The 13960-nt window shown below is 36.1% G+C and overlaps 1 protein-coding gene across 2 annotated transcripts in view; it reads right to left on the reverse strand.

Moving 5' to 3' along the window:
• Positions 1-13658, reverse strand: part of LOC137860369 (vitellogenin-1-like) — a 42765-nt gene extending 29107 nt beyond the window's left edge. Inside the window, exons 1-11 of one of the 2 annotated variants that reach the window (XM_068690551.1) lie at positions 13521-13658; positions 13193-13213; positions 12818-12969; positions 10084-10335; positions 7735-7896; positions 6904-7055; positions 4074-4224; positions 3821-3978; positions 3542-3707; positions 2319-2441; positions 639-857 (exon numbers count right to left, since the gene is read on the reverse strand). In XM_068690551.1, the coding sequence (XP_068546652.1) occupies positions 639-857; positions 2319-2441; positions 3542-3707; positions 3821-3978; positions 4074-4224; positions 6904-7055; positions 7735-7896; positions 10084-10335; positions 12818-12969; positions 13193-13213; positions 13521-13560 (1596 nt within the window). In that variant the 5' untranslated portion in view covers positions 13561-13658. The other variant, XM_068690552.1, reaches the window with a different exon arrangement.
• Positions 13659-13960: the final 302 nt, after the last annotated feature.

Below are 13960 nucleotides of genomic sequence, written 5' to 3' on the forward strand. Positions count from 1 at the left end.
ATTGTAAAGTGATGTCTATGGTAGATGAGATTATGCCTGTGTAGCCATTGTATGTGATATCGAATCATTATCTCGTTCAGGGACAAAAGTCACATTTAGTAAATGTTCTGTTTATGACTTAAACCCACACAATGTCTGTAAATTTGTAATTAGGATGCAAACCTCTAGTATCTATTTACAATAAGATCTGGTCTTGAATTACGATTAGATGTGACACTCAGTATTAAATGTCAATTCTCTGAAAACCTTGTTTTGTGGTTCTCTCACATACCAAAGTTGAAGTAGCACTAAACACATTTTGGTCAATAATTTAGCTTTCTGTCTAATGTCCTTGGAAAATAAATGTTTGCAGTGGAAATACTGATTTGTCTTCAACAACAAGATAATGAATATACCCTTTTAATGGGATTTTTGCTGCTTTCTGAAATAGTAGAGGTTAATGTCAAAAGGAATAAAACATGATAACTTAGTACCGGTGAAAGAATTAAAAAAAAAAAAAAAAAAAGCTCAAAGATATTACAGCTATGTTCGGAAAAAAAATAAAATCCTGCTCCCTTATCTCCCTTATCCCCCATCATTGATTAGCAGCAATGTGTTGACTTATTGTAAGTACAAAAGAGACTGTTTTGTTTCCTTACCATTTTTGGGTCTCTCATGCCTATATTTTTCAGGGCCATCACAGCAGTCGTATGGACTTTGAGTGGCAGATCTGAGGCACCAGCTGCATATCCAGGCAAAAATTTCTTGATGTGCTTGATGCTGGCTGGATGTCCCACATTTCCAAGGGCTTTCAAGGCCAGAGAAATTTCTTCTGTGTTAGACTTGCTCAGTGCCTCTCCTGCAAAGCCATGGAGTAGCTGAAAAAAGAAAACAAATCTGTTGAGTTCAATTCCAGCTCTTATCTATACTCCATTCCACAGCCTATGTTTGAGGCTTGACTTTGATAATTTCAGTTTGTTCAATTCACTTATTTTATTTTATTTTTTAAATTCTTTTTTATGTTCATGAATAGGACATTTTATTCATGGAAGCATAGCCAAGAAAGCTGCTATGAACAGCTTCTTCATCATTATGTCTTAAACTTATCTAGTAAGATTTTAAAAGACAAAATTAATGGATAGATTCTAGTTCTCACTGTTTTTCAGGGTGAGTTGAAAACCCAGAAATAAAGTCCTTTGAATATCTTTGCCTACTGTTTGAAGACAGGTGCAAAAATGCAGATATAATTTAATCCTTCAGACCCTCAAATAAGATTCCTGAAGAGGTATGGCTAGTGGTGGTGTCCTTCAATATAACTGTGACAGCAACTTTTTAGTGTGGATTAATAGCCAGGAATGAGATCATCAGGTCACTTTACAGCCTTCCTTGTAAGCAACTGGATCACACATATTTATGTGGCAAGATTAAAAATAGTTGTCTGAAGACTCTGAATATGAGAAAATATCCTAGCAGAAAACTTTTACAAAGAAAAAAATAAAGCTCTACAAAGTAAACACAGGTGTTATAGAATAATTTCAATACAGTTCCTGTATTTTAAAATGCATTGAATGAGGCTACATAGACATTTGCTCTAGGAAAGAACTTCCATTCCCTGGTACTGGGTTTCTTAGATTTTATTACCTCAAGAGCATTGGTTGGAATTGTAACACAGGAAATGCATGTAGGAATATCAACCATGCCTACATACCACATGAAAAAATCATGGCAGGCACACAATGTATTGGGAAAGCCCTGTTTTTGCTGAGGGTGACGGACTGACCAGTGTTCTAGATTGAAAAAACTTATTTCTCCCTCTCTATGACTGCCAGTTCGACAACCTCTGTAAACTATGACATGCACCCCTAGAATGGCAAAATGTTATTTACTGCCTGTTTAAGTTGTTTTCAGGCATGCTGAGTAAAAACATTGCAGAACAGGGATGTTAATGCTGCTACTCAATGCCTTATACTCAATGTGGATGATTGGGCTCTGTTTCTGCCTGGAAAATGTCTGAGCTACACAACTTTGAGCAAAACCCTGGGCTTTTTGTGTCATTCAGTTTATATATCTGTTAAGTGCTTATATCTAGAAGTACTTCAGAACAGGGTCATGGGACTTCATTATTAATTGGCAATAAAGCACTCAGAGATACTCAGAGAGAAAGGGCTTCTTCTCACTCTCTTGTCTGTTAATCTGAAGATAAAAATGTTGTATTTAACCAACTGGGGTTCCTTTCCCCAAAGGAAACAATGTACTTAAGTGAAATAGAGATTTCAAATAATGAGGAAAGAACTCAAGGCTTAATTTTTCTTTTAAATGATACGTAAAAATTTGGTTACCTGAAGACATTCAGAGCAGGAGTCTGATGAGGAGCACTGTTTGTAGCACAGTGATGCATAGCTGAGATGGCAAACCTTTCCAAGTACAGTACTTGAGCGTGGACAATGCTTTTTCACGATGAGCTGGGGAGAAAGAAGTTATTTGTTACTACCATTATTGAAAAGAACAGCAGTATTAGAAACAGTGTTTCTGCTGAATACAAGGCAATACCAGTTTTTTTATTTTTTATTTTTATTTGTATTAATGGATTTATAGTTATTCAGCAAATATTACTGTATTTGACAATGCAATCATAAAGTAATTCCAAGTAACATCTGGAAGGCAGATATGTTGCTTTTATAGCATTTTGGATTTAAAATTGGTATAGACTATAATCTGACAGGAGGAAATAAACCAGTTATGAAATGGATAGGTTATTAATTGGGTACACATTATTCAAAAAGCATATTTAGGTGGTTTATAATTGCTTCAGCTATAGATACAAAATGAAAAATTGAGATCTGTTGTGAATGGAGTTCAGTACTTTGGGCAGACAGGAATATTCATATAAATGTAGGAGATGATGGGAGGCAACAACACACTTCTTTGAGTGGGAAGCACAGCATTACCACACAGCAATGGCCAGGCTGTCTTGTCTTTTACAGCTGACAAAACTGTCTATTCTGATATTCATGGTCTTTTCTGAGGATAGGCAGAGATCAGTATCTGCATTTGAGGGCAGAATTAGACCGTGCAGAATAGGAAAAAAACTGTAAAAATGATTAAACCTCCTACATGGGCTCTACATTGGCATAATTCCCTTGATTTCAATAGATTTGCTCTGATTTATAACCATCCTGCCAGGCCAATCAGGACGAATACATGGATATAACAAATATGTATTTCTTACTCCCAGTCTTTGTAGACACTCTGTTAGAGATCCAATCTGATGTAACTATAAAGTACATTTGGACAAAGGAAGACTAGAAACCACTGTTTGCAACAATAACCTCTGTCACTGGGGGGTATTTCACTCTTTCTTTCCAGTTTTATTCTGGATTCATTTTTGCCCTTTTGATTTGCATTCTCCTCCCCTCAAGACACTCAGGAAATAAACTCCTTTCAGCTTCACTAGAGGATATAAACCTTTATATTTTCAAAGCCTTTGCAATCTTGTCAAAGTAATAAATACAGCAGATGCTAAAATCAGTAAAGAGTGATTTGAGTGTTTAAAGAATCCTACTGTAGCTTCCTCCATCACGTCCCGAGTTGGTGTGCTTGAGTGCAGAGCCACGAGCACTGATTGAGCCACTTCCCAGTTGGTGAGCTCCTGTTTCTCCATTTTATGCCTCAAGAACCTGAGTGCACGGTGACTGGCCACTGCAGGAAGTATATCCAAAAAGTAGCGCCTGGAATGGGAAAGGCAAGGACCATTTTCCAGATCTGTACTTGAACACAATAATTCCAGATGGCCTCCAACAGAGTTTATCACTAGAAGATTCACTACTTGTATTGCTTGTACCTGTACGCTGGCCGATTTGAGAACCGTTTCCACACTGATTCATAATTCTCCTCATTTGCAGCACGGAAGAGGTGCATAAGCTTGAGGGCTTTCGCTGGTGCATCACTGGAAAGCTGTTCATATGTGGTCTCTACTAGGTCTTGCAGGCTTTCTTCTATCTGCAGGAAGATAAAAATGCATGAAGCTCACATGCTGTTTCCCACATGCACTAATTCTAATCTCCAGCCAAAAGTCTGTCAGAGGCTAATTTTACCTGGCTTTCCACATCTTTTATTTTGAATAAGTGGATGGGAAGCTGAAGCAATTCACTGCCAAACTGGTACTGAAGTGACCCACGTTTTTGGAATTCTTTTGGTGGGACCTCTGCCATGTGCTTTTGCACATCAATCAAGGCAAGTTTCTGCCTGGAATAGAGGAAACCAGAGAGATAACATCACAAGATGCAGGGTACAAACTACAAACCTCTCTGCGTTGCCATGCAGCTGCATTTTATTAAAGGCTTTGGTTATTGAGGGGTAAAGATATTCACAAACAGATGTCATTAGGACACGATGCTCAGAACTGTACTCTGAAAAGGTGTTCATTTACCCAACAGGGCTCAGATCAGAGCCAGTCTTTCCTTCAACTGGAATAACACAGCTTGAGAATTCATGGAAGAAGTGGGAGGTGAGAAGCTGTGGCCTGAAGAAAATCACAGAAATTGTGTGTTGTGTCTTAAGAAGTAAATTAAGGATTAGGGAAAAATAACTGGTGGGAAAGGTTTTTTTTTTTTTCAGAAATTATCACTTAATTTAAACCTTTTAAGATGTTCATAAAAGCTTTCACATGTCTGTGCCTCCTGGATGATTCAAAAGGAACTGAAAATTGTTAGATACAATAAGAAATGTTACAGTTTTTTATTTGCACTACTTCTATTTCCTCCCCATTTTGCCCAGCAAGCTGAATGTCCTGGGGACTGCAGAATATAAAAGGTTCTCATGAAGTTTCAAATTGGATTTCCCAAACAAAGAGGGACACAAATTCAGGATTACTCTTTGGAAAAGTACTAAAGTTTTTGGAAACTTTTCAAAGAACACCAAACCTCTATCCTTTGTTATTAGGAATAATTCATATGAGAGACTGTCTTTGTAAACATTTGCTGTCTGTGCTCAATATTCATCTAAAGAGATGCATCCTGTGACACCAATTACATTTATAATAGGTCATTTAGGACATTATAATAAAGTTAGGCATTTGTATTTAACAACTGAAAACATTCCAAAAGCAATATTGTTGTACTACACAGTATCTCAAAAATCTCTGTAGAAAATTGGCTCGTTTATTTTGGAATCTCTGTGATGAACTCCTGTATCACTTTTTATCTACTCCTTCTGTACGTATTACAGATTGGCTGCAGAAAATATCGTATAACTAATTTCCAGACAAGCCACTAGAATTTGAATAGAAATAACTACAGAATCAGAAGAGATTTTTTTCTCTCTTAAAAGTTTATATAATATTGTTAAAAAGGCCTTTGGATCAGAAAGTATAACGTCAAGTACACTTTGGCAGATTTAACTCCCTTTTTGAAAATGTGATGGATCTATTATGTTATCATCTTCATTGTTTTGGGAAGGAATAGATGGGAAAATGTTAGACTCCAGAAGGAAGAACAAATGAATACTAAAGATAGGATTTAAATGGTGAAACAAAAGTAAAACCTCTCTTGGTTTTAAAAGGTGCTGTAAGAGTCTTATGTTGAACAGGTCTGAAAAATCAACTCCAAATGTTTCAAGTCCTTGATGCTAGATTTTCTATTTATTTATTTATTTAACACAGAGTGTATTGCAAAATTAACATCTGAAAACTAGTATGACACATCAGTATCTTCCCAGCTACCTCTGGCCCTTTCTTCTGGGCAATTCAAGAGATCATGCAAGAGAAAATGGGGAAGAATAGAGGTACTATTTCTGGGGGCTTTGTACCTGAAGAAGAATAGTAAGGATGACAGATTGTGTAGGCTTGCAGAGAGTGAGCTTAAATCAGCACTGGCTCCAGACTAATGATCACTCACAGCAGCCTATAATTTCATAAAAGTACCACAGCTGTATACATCTTTACCTAGATTGCATGAGAGAATAAAGTTGCTTTCATCTTTACTGTACTTTTTTGTTTTGGTTAGCCAAACTGAAAATATTTATCATATTAATTAAGTTAATCGTTGTTTTATTGACATGAAATTTCTGATGTTGCGGTTTCCAAAAATGTATATTATACCAGTAGATTCTTACAGAAAATGGAGCAATGCAAGATTACAGCAGTTCAAGAGTGGGATTAAGGTATAACTTCTATGTGACATTCATTCATGAAATTATATTCAGTTGGGCTACCCTGTCTATCAGAGTTCTCTACTAAAGCAGGTAACAAAACCTTTCAATGGATTATTTTGATGCAGACAAATCAAAATAATTAAAACACTGGATGTCTGGGATCTTGAGCAGAGGCTTAATTTCTTAGACAACTATGTTCTCATTTTGCCCCAAACTTGTTTAAAAATCACACATTTTTTACATGTATTGTTCCCAATCTTTTTGCAATAAGAAACAATTTCCTATCAAGGAACAGTTTTGGTGCAAGATTTGCAAGCAGCCCACAGTACTTAGGAAGTATATCGGAATCCAAAGTCCTATCTAGCTTTCTTGTGAACTAGTCTCCAGGGTCTCTTACTGCATTATTATTTTCGAGGGAACTCTCTTTCAGTGAGTAACTGTCTTTCAAAGTATTTTATTGCAAATATATTAGTTCACAGTTTTTCAGATGGAATTACATTTGTTTTGGCTTTTATGACATAAATCAAATATCCTTGAGAAATAACATAGTCAAACCCTGCCAAGTTTAGCTAACAAAATTTGGATAGTGATGTGCATGTTTCAGATTTACAACTAACAGTGAAGGTTGTTTTTTATGAACTGTTTGGGGTTTTATGTAATTAAATACTGGCAAACAATAGACCGTGGAAGTAAAGGATTTATTTCAGTTATGGAGTTTGACCAGATTACTGAGATGCTGAGTTAGGTGCTGAATTGAAGACATATGTACAGTACCTTGCTTCCACTATAACATTTCCTCCTGTTATCTCATTGAATGGTGCAAACTGGTGTATTTCCTCGACATCAGCTTGTGTGATTACAGCTTCATTACGTGCATATTTAATTTTGTAATTGTAAGTAGCAGTTGCCTGGGAATTCTTGTTTCCCTTTATAATGAAAAAAAGTAACAAAGAACATAGAAAGTCATTTAACTTCTAAATTCTGTGCCTAGAAGCTATTACATCACCCACTTCAACCCACTTATTTTCCAGGGCTGTTTTACTCATTGACCACATGAGCACTTGATGTGAATTCTGCCTGTACACTTCCATGGGAGAGGTCAGGCACGCTGTCTGGCTCCGTTTCTTTTACTACTAGTAACACTGCTAAGTGTTAACTGTTTTTTCTTTTTCCCAAGTGTAAGTCATTGGTTATTGCCTTGGGAAGGAGAGACGCTTACTGAGCAGAGCAGCAGTAAAAGCCACACAATTTATTATTTCAAATACAGGATTATAATAAGACACAGAAGTATCTATCCTGAATAGCAGAAACTGGATTTAGCTTTTTTTTTTTTTTGACATGATAATTAATTTATCAACTCATGTTGATAATTAATGGTTTCCAAGCCAGCCAGCTGAGGTATATGCATATTACACAACAGTCTGCACCATAGACCTCCGCTGCTCTGTGGATTTCATTTTCATACAGGAAAAAAAAAGTCAATAGATATAACAGAACTGACTCTTCTCTCACTTTGGGTGTTACAAAACATCAGATAATATGGATGCTAAATGGCTCTCTGCATATGAATATAAAATATGTAAACATGATACTGCTCTAATTTACCTGCTGGCAGGTCTGGCATGGATGAGCGTATGCTGAACCTGTGACCACTTGGACTTTCTCTTCACAGCTGTTCAGGTCCTTGGATTTTGTCACATAGACTAGGTTTGCTCTCTTGTTTTCTTGAATTGCATATGTTGTGTTACAAATACCTCCGATCCCAGCCTGGCAAAATAGAGATAGTGATTTTAGAAGTTTACCCCTCCACAAAGCTCCATCAATTCCTCACATTGACTCTGCTTTTTAATTCTGTATTTTCAAAATTCCTGATGGGAGTGCATGCTTTTTTATTCACTGTACTGTCTAGAAGGAAAAATGGGATGATCTGTACCTTCATTTCCTTTTTCCCTTTCATTTCCTTGTAACAGGTTACCAGTAAGCCAAACCAGACTTTCCCTGAGAGAACTAAAACATTTGAGAGCTTCCCTGAGACAAGATCTGAAGCCTGAGAAAAGATGGGTAGTGACTTCCAGTTAGAGCTGTTGATTATGAAATATGATTTGAGGAATATTAATAAAAAGTGCCAAAATAATGTGATCAGTCGGAATGAAATCTCAACAGCAAAGTATTTTAAGGTTGGAGACGACATTCTGCCCTTAAAATTTGCTTTTATAGATAGCTTAAAAATGCCTATGGAACAGACCTTGGAATATCAGATGATCTGTCATGATACAAACAGCAAGAATTAAAAAGAATTTCAGGACAGCAGAGTTTTGATTGTGGGTTTTCTTGAGCGTGCAGTTTTAGCTCAGATCTTCAATAATATTTCAAGCATATATATTTATAAGAGCTCTTAAATCTCCTTCAGTCAGTGAGGAGATTTTGGAGAGGAAAATATTTGATTGCATTTTAGGAGGAAGGGTTATTTTCATGATTTTTTTATTGTTATTGATAGCATAGCCACTCCAGAGAGCAGCTCTGGGCTATGTCAGAACAGCAAAATGGTCATGTGATGGTTGCAAGGCAAGTCATATCCACTCTATCTTTAATTTAACAGCATTCCTGAAGACACAGTGGCTCCGGTAAGGGCTAGGAATACGAACCCACATGCAGGCTTTCCAAAAGACTTGTACTCTGCAGATACAGGTATGGGGCTCCTCTGCAGACCAGGGTGAGGTAGAGACATTTAAATTTAAAAGGGAATGTGGCTTGGTGGGATGAGTTAGCCTTATGCATTACTGGACTTGTAGGGTTATTTAATTCACATCTAGCTCAGATATCTTTGCCCTACACCCTGTAGGCTGTGAAGCAGACTTGCTCAGCTTAGTCCTTTAAACCTGTGTGCAGCTCATATTTGGAGACTAAATAATGCTTATCTTCCTTTACAGAGAGAGTTGAGATTGTCAAGCAAGTGTGCCAATGCTCATTAATCAGTTGCTGCCTGAGAAAAGCAAAGAAAACTTGGAAACAATTTTAGGAGGCAAAGTTACATATATAGCTCAGCTATGAGAATGGGACATATTACTAACTGAATTAGAAAGAATGAAGATGTAAAACTAGATATGAGAAAATAGAGCTGCAGAACATGCGACACCACCACCTGGGTTTTTATGTGCAACAAGCAGCATGATATTAAATCATGCAGTTCCTTTCTGAGAAAGAGCTTCACTTACATAAAAATATATTTAAAAAAAATTAGTTATTCTGGTCTGCATTTGCAATAAAAATAACATGAAAGTATAATAATTTCAAGGTTTTTGCTGATCTCTGAATCAAATGTAGTCGAATCAATGTAAATATGGTTTTGGAAAAGCCAAACACATTGTAATTTCTATGGCGAATAGTAATATCATATGATTTACCTTGACTAAGATATTAAAACCTGAAAAACAGTGGAAATTCCAACAGAGCATCAACTGCAGCTGTCATATCTATTACAGTAATATCATAGCATATGTACTGTTTTCCTTTTAAAAGAGGAGCTAGAAGATATTAAAGTATATATGATTGGTTAAAAAGTCAAATTGCTGTTATTTTCGCTTTAATCTTGTGTTGCAAAGTTTAAGCCTGTTTTAATGCAGTAGTCAAATTTTACATAAGCTTCAGCTTTCACAGGAATTTACTTTTCTTAGAATTGCAAGCCAGAGTTTGTAAGGGTCTAATACTGCAAATGCATTTTCTGAAATACTTTGATCAATCAGATTAAAAATCTACTGTTCTGTCATCCTGTTTAGCTACAGCTCCATCAAATATTGTTCCATAAGAATAACCAAATGGTTATTACCCTAGCTTAGGTGTTTCTTGGTATTGAAGTTTTTATCAGGGATGAATTCAGAAAATATAGTAGAAAAATCTGAAAAGAAGGCTTATTTATTTGTATAGCAACCACAATGGCCAAGATAAAATGCTCACCTCCTGTAAACTGTATGAATGCTGCATCTTCTTCATACTGAGTTCCAGCATGTTCAGAATCCCTCTGTAGATATTCAGACTGTCATCTGAGACAGAATCAGGAGCCATGAGGTTTCCAACGTGGCCATTGCTATACTCAAACTTGATGGGATTACTAAGTTGTCCAGTTAGTGCCTGAGTCAGTTTCAATGATCGAGAGAATGAACTTGTAGGCCAGATGCCATTGTACTCTGCTGCTTCGATCGAGTGAATCTAGAACAAAAGGGGCAATATAATTCCTCTTTAACGTTTTCATTTTTTTTCAACACATGTAAGCAACTAGAGTTTTACTCACTTCAAAAATACACATTTAAATAACATAAATTCTCTTCAAAGGGAAAACTTGCAGTTGTCATTTAACACAGTTCATACAAATATACATATTTTTTATATATAAAAGGAAAGAGAGTAATGCAAATGACTGTGACATTTCCACAGTCACTGCACTCTGTTCTGTTTCAGAGATAATCCATATTGCCAAAGGTTGACTTGTATGAAGAAATGAGCCGGAAAAGAACTGCATGAATCAGGTTGCTACCCAAAAGTAGTATGGAAGATCTGCAGGAAATTGCAGGAGAAAGTTAATGTTGCATAAAGCATCATTAACTCCTGTTGTGAACTCTGTCGTCTCTCTTGCTGGGGTCACAGAGCACAGACAGCAGTCAGAAACTAATAACAACATGGCTGTTGGGCCAGCCAGATAGTCATAATTAGTTTGAGCAGTGGATAGCAGATTACAAAAATTGTCTTTCTCTACATGTTTTGCAGTGGTGCACAAGAGCCGAAGGCTCAGGCACTGGCCCAAACCCTGCTCCACACATCATGCTCTAGCTTCAACATGGGGCACATCCAAGCAAGTGGAAAGTTGTGCTAAACTGTGCATAACTTGAATGATTTCTACCCCATGGGAATGAGGCATGTTTAGCTTAGTTTCTCAGAGGACTCTTTCCTCCTATATATTTTGACAATTTAAAGAGACTCATCTCTGACACTTTAGGCTGGCAATATGATGCAAGATGCGATTTAATTTCTCAAAAAGCCACACAAAGTAAATCCTCATACAGCAAATCGTCAGAGACCGCACTTTCATATTTATTTTTGTTATTGTTGGTGGGGATCACTGCCAACCCCAGTAACTGAAGTTTACAGAGGAGGCTGTTACAGAGCAAATCCCTCATGCTGCCTCTTGGACATGCTTCTGGCATATTGCATTTGGGCAGGTTTGAGACTGCTCTGCAGGGTCAGCAGGCAGTAGTTTTCCTGAGCCCTCAGGGTCCAGGCAGGACTTACGCTGTCTGCTCAGTTTTGAATACAGCTGGCAATTCCTACTTGTGGGTTTGTGATGAAAAAAATTGTCAGCTGGAAACTGCCCAGGGACCACAGCTTTTTACTTAGGCTGAATATGAACTAGTAGGCTACAGATGAAAGATTAATTCCCTGAACCATCCCTCCAAACTGTCTGATTTAAATATAACAGCAGCAAAATAAACTTCTCCAGGAACAGAAGGGAATAAATGTATTGTTACCTTTCACTTAGGACTTGCCCCAAAATCTTTTTTTTCTTTCTTTCTCCCTTTCTTACTAGAAAGTATTTATATTTGAAACTGAAACTTTTTCACAAATGCTCTAGGGCAGGTGAAACAGTGTTGGAAGGTATTAGGGAACAGGAGTCAATTTCTGGTGAAGACTCACCCCATCATACCAAGAGCCATTTCAACACGTGTTCTTGTCCTGGCCATGGGGCAAGGATAAGAATTCTGCTTGCTCTGTGCCAGGGAAGTCTCCTACTCACCAGTACAGATATGTGACTCTTATTTCCTTTTTTTTTTTTTAAAAAAAAATAAAAAACAACAACAAAACAAAAAAAAAATCCAGCTATTTGCAAAGGTCATGGAAAAACAATGTTTCCTGTCTAGCTCTACTATAATTTGAACTTATAAAAATACCTAGTACCAGAAGGGTAATTCAGTCTGAAAGGCTACAACATTTGCAAACATTTATCAGACAGTCACCAGTCTTTTTAATCTGCAGTTTTTCAATTTGCCCAATAAAAGCTTTTAAAAAGATCATTTTTCTTCCACATACACTGAAGACTAAGTAGAATTTGTGTAAAGCAATTGAGGAGGGTGTTTCAATACATTCATTAGAAACTCGTATAGGCTTCTGTTAAAGGCAAAAGTGTTTCTCACATAATCAGAACTCAGTAATTACTCAGCATGCAGTAAAAATATACAATTGAGGATGACAAAGGATGTCATTTGGGACCCTGCAGAAAAAGAAGCTACCAGATGACATTAATTATGCTAAATATTGAATCACATCCAGCTACTGTGGCATGTTTTATTGCCTTTCGTTTGCTGGTTACGAAATCAGTTGATTAAATAATCCTAGGTTGTACAGTTTGGAACAATTGGATTGATCCAGTAATAAATTATTGTGCATTTCAAATTACATTCCATTGTCTCCCTGACCACAAAGCAGAAGAAATCCTTCAAACCCAAGGTTGGCTTGAGCTGAGAATTACCTGGCAAAGTGCAAATAGAATTTAAGGCATTGCATAAAAAAATAATAGTGTTAGTTACATTCTGCCTGAGTAAGCACAATATATGATGAAACTTAATTGCTTCCCAAAAGTTTAAAAAAAAAAAAAAGTATGAAGAGAATTTTACCTTTCAAATTGAATACATTTTCTTACCCTAATAAGACAAAGTTTTGGCCCAATACCACTAATTTCCACTTTACTTTTTATTCTTATTCCAGCTCTTGCGAGTCCTTTCTCTGGAAGTCCACTGAGAAGTATACTTTCATGGTTATATGTATAAACCTTGTTTTCATTGAAATCGGGTTCTGCAAAGAAATGTTTCCCATAAAATGTTATAGAGATTGTATAGAACATATGAAGGTAACTGTATTAAAATGTATGGAACAAAAAAGATGAATTTGTTCATTTTTTTACTGCACCTAAAGAAAATTAGCTGTTGTAAAATTGTATTAAACATTGATATACTTTTCAGATTCTATTTTGAATTCACTCATTATAATTATAGTAGCTGATAGAAAAATTACTTACGGTAATTAAGATGCTGGCTCCCTGAAAGAGAAGGAAAAGAAAAAGAGTAATGAAATGACAAAGCAAAAATAACCCAAAATGTTAATGTATTTTAGCATGAAAGACTATACTTCACCTTGTTCATATGGTATAACACTTTCCAATTAATTTTACTTTTAACTCAACATATACACAAAAGTTTCTTTTTATCAAACAACAAAAAAATTGTCATAAAATCATTTTCCAAATAAAATTTTTAAAGCTCGTTTTTGTAAGTGAACTGTACTTAGATTCTGAAACCTCTTCCTGAATCTATTATTAAGTTCATCAAAGCAGGTAAGTTACTTACCCACCAGGGTTAAAAGCAGGGTTAATATCAAGCCCCTCATGATGGGGATAAAGTAAAGGTGAACATGCTGGGTTCCCTTTTATAAAGGCATGTGCTATCACATGCCTCTTTTGGCAAGTTGATTTGACAAATAACTGTATTTTAGAAGGTGTATTGATCAATCAAAAAATAAACATCTCTGAGGGCAAGAATGCTGACAACTTCAAATCACCTCATTATTTCAACTAACTTTCTATGTGAAACAGCAATTTTGTTTTTGGAATATCTTACTTTTTTTTTTTTTTTTTTTTTTTTTTTTTGTCATGTAGTTAATAGTTAATAAAAGAATGAATAAAATACAATATTAAATCAAAATAGTTCCTTAATAATAACTTTCTCCAGTCTTAACTTTGATGTCCTGATATTTTTTACTTGCTAAAGATCACATTTTTGGAGACACA

This window comes from Anas acuta, chromosome 8 (assembly GCF_963932015.1).
Source record: "Anas acuta chromosome 8, bAnaAcu1.1, whole genome shotgun sequence".
Classification (NCBI taxonomy): Eukaryota; Metazoa; Chordata; class Aves; order Anseriformes; family Anatidae; genus Anas; species Anas acuta.